At 40.6% G+C, this 6000-nt stretch overlaps 1 protein-coding gene across 2 annotated transcripts in view; it reads right to left on the reverse strand.

Moving 5' to 3' along the window:
• LOC110506862 (lamin-B3) overlaps window positions 1–5680 on the reverse strand; it is a 19270-nt gene extending 13590 nt beyond the window's left edge. For both annotated transcript variants that reach the window (XM_090239127.1, XM_090239128.1), the window contains exon 1: window positions 5195–5680. In XM_090239127.1, coding sequence (XP_090095253.1) covers window positions 5195–5559 — 365 coding nt within the window. In that variant the 5' untranslated portion in view covers window positions 5560–5680. The remainder of the gene's footprint in view (window positions 1–5194) is intronic.
• Between the last annotated feature and the right edge of the window lie 320 nt (window positions 5681–6000).

The raw sequence follows: 6000 nt of genomic DNA on the forward strand, positions 1-6000 counted from the left end.
CAGGTGGTTACTATGGTTCCTAGAAGGAGGAGAGATGAGAGAAGACAGGTGGTTACCATGGTTTCTGGAAGGACGAGGGCAGAGAGAAGACAGGTGGTTACTATGGTTTCTGGAAGGAGGAGAGCAGAGAGAAGACAGGTGGTTACTCTGGTTCCAGGAAGGAGGCAAAAGTGATAGAAAGAAGTGAGAGGTCAAGGAGGTTAGTATGATTCCTGGAAGGAGTGAAGAGATGACAAGAGATGAGAAGATATGGCTTCCATTGTTCCTAGTGGGAGGAAAAAGAGATCACATTTAAATTTGAGTAATTTAGCAGAGGCTCTTATCCAGAGTGACTTACAGGAGCATTTTGGGTTAAGTGCTTTGCTCAAGGGCAGATCGACAAATTTTTCATTTAGTCAGCTCAGGATACGAACTGGCAACCTTTCATGACTACAACATTCAGGTTAGCCAACTATGGTGTTACAGGGACTACCTGTTAGTGGGACTAGGTCCCCATCTAGTGGCCTTCATGTGTATTGCACCTAGAGTATGTGACTTTGCATTGTTGTCTATCCATCCTAGCGTTCTGTTCTGAACATGACTGAAGTTAAAGTGCAAATGAATGCAAGAACCAACTTCTCTGGTTGAAATGTGGCATTAGTCAAACATGTATTCCAGTGTCAAAATTGACAAAAAAGTGTAAGTATGATAATTTTGGGCATAAAATCTGTATTATTCCAAAACAAAGTAGTGGGATATTTGTCTAACGAGTTCGTCACGACTTATTTGGGGTTGGGTTTTGATTTCGATCATGCCCACTATAAAGGGATTGTAGCGCCTATGGCGAATTGTCATGCACCGAGAAACAGCTGTGTAGATTGCCCTCTGTCTAATCATACTGAAGAACACATACAGTTAGAGACCTGCACCACATTGCCAAATGATGGAGTTGGTTTTGCATGGCGCCAGGGACCGATGCCCCGGGTGGGTGGAGATTTCACATTAAGAACCAATGAGCAAACTCTGCCTACCTGGGGGCACCGGGCCAAGCAAAATGAACTTGACCATTATTATGTTGAAAGAAAACTTGGCCCAGAAGCCCTTTATGAGGTGGCCACTTGCTGAGGTGTTTGATAGGGATCACTATAGTCTGCCTAGTGGTTGACTTGGACTGAAATAGGTGCCGGTAGCCTACTCCTATAGGTGCAGGTACTGTTTATATTTAGGTGCAGGAACTCCATAATACTTTGGAGCTAATATTCTATTTGAGGTGCAGGAACTCAAGCAGTTGACCTCTTGCCCAAGTCAAGCAGTCTGAGAATTGACTGGAGATGATGTGTGCACTTGTATCCCAACTGCCACTTGTCAATATTCCAACATTCTGAACCCAGTAGTGAGCATCTTGTATCCCAACTCCCACTTGTCAATCAGCTCGGGGGTTTGAACTTGCAACCTTCCGGTTACTAGTCCAACGCTCTAACCACTAGGCTACCCTGCCGCCCCAGGGTAGCCTTGTATCCTGCCATGACTTGCTTTGTTATTTATTTTTCCTTTATTTAACTAGGCAAGTCAGTTAAGAACAGATTCTTATTATCAATGACGGCCTAGGAACAGTGGGTTAACTGCCTTGTTCAGGGGCAGAACAAAATGTGTTTTTATACCTTGTCAGCTCGGGGATTCGATCTTGCAACCTTTTGGTTACTAGTCTACCTGCCGCTTTACATGATTCACTATGAAACAGTGCCAGAAAGACGCATACTAATAGAGAGAAAGTTGAAAAAAAACATAACGGCACCGAGGCACACACGTCACACCCACCAGTGATTAAATAGGCTGATTTATCTAACGTGGCTTTCCTGCTCAATGTGCCTGCTAGCTAGCTTCATTGACAAACACAGATGGAACTTAGCCTGCTAGTGATTTTGAGCGCTGATAAACAGCGTGTAGCTTATGCTTTATTTACAATTGTTTGTCAGCTTGCTGATTAAGGTTGGAACGAATCAGTCCTGTGCAGCTGTTGTTTCTTCATGTTCTGTATGATGTCATGTTTCGTGTGGACCCCAGGAAGAGTAGCTGCTGCTTTTGCAACAGTGAAATGGGGATCCTAATAAAATACCAAATAAACAGCTCCGTGTGTGCAGCAGCAGACGGGATATTCATCTGCATTGCAATGCTAGTTGTCATGCACATTTTTGAACTTGAGAAATACTGCACCAAACACCTAGCTAGGATGTAAAATTGCACAACAAAAATGTCCTCTGCAAAAACGTCAAAATTAATTACAGATTTCTTGATTCATCTTAGATCAATTGTGACTATTTTGGGGAGGTGGTAAGCTAGTGGCTCTGTTGTTGCTACGGTGTGTCAAAAGCGACAAATGAAAAAGAGAGAAAATATTTCAGAGAAAAACAGCTCCCTTGGACCTTTTAAGAATAAAAAGATTTCAGTCTTGTGGGCGTGGTTCGATGTGGGTGTGTTATCAAACCACACCCCCAAGACTGAAATCTTTTTTTTTTTTTTAAGAAAAATTAAAAGGTCCACGGGTGCCATTTTTACCTCAATATCAAATCATTTCTGGGTAACAATTAAGTACCTTACTGTGAACATTTTATTTGAAAACAGTAAAAAAATATATATATATTATATATATATTTAAAATAGCTTCTTAGCAAAGAGTAATTTCTCAAGCAAGAATTTTGCTAGGACTGTCAGAGTGGTCTGAATGGGGAGGGGAAAACTGACAACTATCTGTTATTGGCAGAGAGGCTTGGAACTCTTTCTGATTGGTCTATTAACTAATTCACAGCATGGCGATGTAACCACGGACAAAACCCTCATCCCACCAAAACAGGCCGACATTTCAGGTGGTCTTTCAAACAGCTTTTACACTAAAAGTACATTATCATTTTCACAAATTCACAGTATTAGTCCAACCTCAGTGTGAAAATGTATATAAAACTCAGGAAAATCATATTTGACTGCACTAGGCCTTTCAATGAGCAACAGAAAAACAAAAGGAATCACTGAGTTCAGTCGCCCTTTAAATCTTAGCTCCGACTCTTTGCCATTATTACTACACAAACACCTGGTGGGAGGAAAAGAGATGACAGAAGACAGGTGGTTGCTATGGTTACTTGTAGGGTAAGATAGAGATGACAGAAGTCTGATGGTTACTATGGTTCCTGTTAGGATAGAATAGAGATGACAGAAGTCTGATGGTTACTATGGTTCCTGTTAGGATAGAATAGAGATGACAGAAGTCTGGTGGTTACTATGGTTCCTGTTAGGATAGAATAGAGATGACAGAAGACAGGTGGTTGCTATGGTTACTTGTAGGGTAAGATAGAGATGACAGAAGTCTGATGGTTACTATGGTTCCTGTTAGGATAGAATAGAGATGACAGAAGTCTGGTGGTTACTATGGTTCCTGTTAGGATAGAATAGAGATGACAGAAGTCTGATGGTTACTATGGTTCCTGTTAGGATAGAATAGAGATGACAGAAGACAGGTGGTTGCTATGGTTACTTGTAGGGTAAGATAGAGATGACAGAAGTCTGATGGTTACTATGGTTCCTGTTAGGATAGAATAGAGATGACAGAAGTCTGGTGGTTACTATGGTTCCTGTTAGGATAGAATAGAGATGACAGAAGTCTGGTGGTTACTATGGTTCCTGTTAGGATAGAATAGAGATGACAGAAGTCTGGTGGTTACTATGGTTCCTGTTAGGATAGAATAGAGATGACAGAAGTCTGATGGTTACTATGATTCCTGTTAGGATAGAATAGAGATGACAGAAGTCTGATGGTTACTATGGTTCCTGTTAGGATAGAATAGAGATGACAGAAGTCTGATGGTTACTATGGTTCCTGTTAGGATAGAATAGAGATGACAGAAGTCTGATGGTTACTATGGTTCCTGTTAGGATAGAATAGAGATGACAGAAGTCTTGATGGTTACTATGGTTCCTGTTAGGATAGAATAGAGATGACAGAAGTCTGATGGTTACTATGGTTCCTGTTAGGATAGAATAGAGATGACAGAAGACAGGTGGTTACTATGGTTCCTGTTAGGATAGAATAGAGATGACAGAAGTCTGATGGTTACTATGGTTCCTGTTAGGATAGAATAGAGATGACAGAAGTCTGATGGTTACTATGGTTCCTGTTAGGATAGAATAGAGATGACAGAAGTCTGATGGTTACTATGGTTCCTGTTAGGATAGAATAGAAATGACAGAAGTCTGATGGTTACTATGATTCCTGTTAGGATAGAATAGAGATGACAGAAGTCTGATGGTTACTATGGTTCCTGTTAGGATAGAATAGAGATGACAGAAGTCTGATGGTTACTATGGTTCCTGTTAGGATAGAATAGAGATGACAGAAGTCTGATGGTTACTATGGTTCCTGTTAGGATAGAATAGAGATGACAGAAGTCTGATGGTTACTATGGTTCCTGTTAGGATAGAATAGAGATGACAGAAGTCAAGTGCTTATATGCTTCACTTCCTGAAGGGAGTGATTTTAGAGATCGTTTTTTATTCTGGGTATAATTCAATTGTTACTTTAATTGTGGATGTTAATACACGGCATATGGTTCTATTGATATTAGGCTACTATTATGATATTAGGTTACTATTATGATATTGTGGTTATTCAAACAAGAGATAGCAGAAGGATAATAATAACAGGAGGATATTCTCATGCTTCTTATTAGGAAAGATGACAAACCAAATCTATCTGAGGTCTCTTCCTCAAAAGGTAATCATTACTATCTGTAGATCATTCAAACAATATGATCATAAATGGGGAACCCCATAATCCAAGAGTGTCTAAGGGGAGTTGGGATATGCCAAAACACTAACAATTCACAAGTGTATAATACACAGTTATACATGGGTGAAATAGGACAAATAAGCACCCACCTAATTAGTATGATTTAAATTGAGAATTTGCGATTGTTTAATTAATGATAAAGGCTACACATTGATTTTTGAAGAATTTAACTTAGAAATGCATCATTAGCTTAGTTCAACTTTCGTACCCTATCCCAAAATATAAAACTTTTTACTGCAACAATTTAGGCCTAATTGCAAACTAACAATTTATGCTATTTTTATTTTTAAAAACTATGGATCTCAACACTCAATGACAACAGCGCGAATACACAGTACAAACATAGATTGGTTTGTAGGTTATTATATCTAACGTTACCTGGCTTGTAGGTTGCTATGCTCTTCAGAAAGATGACCCATCTCTATCTGCAGCCGGGCCCTGTCGTTAGCCAGCACGTCCAAGCTCTTCCTCGCGTCGGCCAACTCGGTCTCGTACAGCCGCCGAACGTTGGCCGTCTCCCGGGTCGTGGACTCCTCTTTCTCCTCCAGGAGAAGCAGCATTGAGGACTTGTCATTCTCCAGCTGGCGGACCCGCTCTATGTAGGCGGCCAGGCGGTCGTTCAGGTGGCTAAGCTCCTCTTTCTCCTGGCTTCGGGAGAGCCGCGTTGGACTGGTGCTGGACGGGCCGGCGCCGCTTCGTCGGGAGGAGCGAGTTGAGCGACTGGTTGAGGTAACTGAAGCCATGGCGCGTTCTCATGTGACTGCATGCGCTGGGTTTGGGATGAGTTTGCACCAATAATTTATGTATACAACTAGATGACTTTTAGGGGGCGCTGTGTTGAAGCCGCCGTGCCTCCATCTTGGCACTCCCCCAACGTTGTAAAAATTTAGGAAGCTATAGATATGCATGTATTAATGTCTACATTCGTTTTTGCCACATTCATTATATTACATACACCTTAATGCATACGTTTACATTACTAATATGTGAGCTAAACATACAAATAAAACATGACAAAAAAATATATAAACATTACAAGTAAAACAAGTATACTTTTTAGAGATAGCTAATGTTACTGTCCCCAACATTACAAAATAAGTACTTAAATACATGTCATTTTGTCCTTGAAACAATTAATTGAAATAGTGTAGAATTCCATTCATTCCTGTGGAGGACTGCTCCTA

Source organism: Oncorhynchus mykiss, chromosome 6, assembly GCF_057628025.1.
Source record: "Oncorhynchus mykiss isolate SJ-2025 chromosome 6, ASM5762802v1, whole genome shotgun sequence".
Lineage (NCBI taxonomy): Eukaryota > Metazoa > Chordata > Actinopteri > Salmoniformes > Salmonidae > Oncorhynchus > Oncorhynchus mykiss.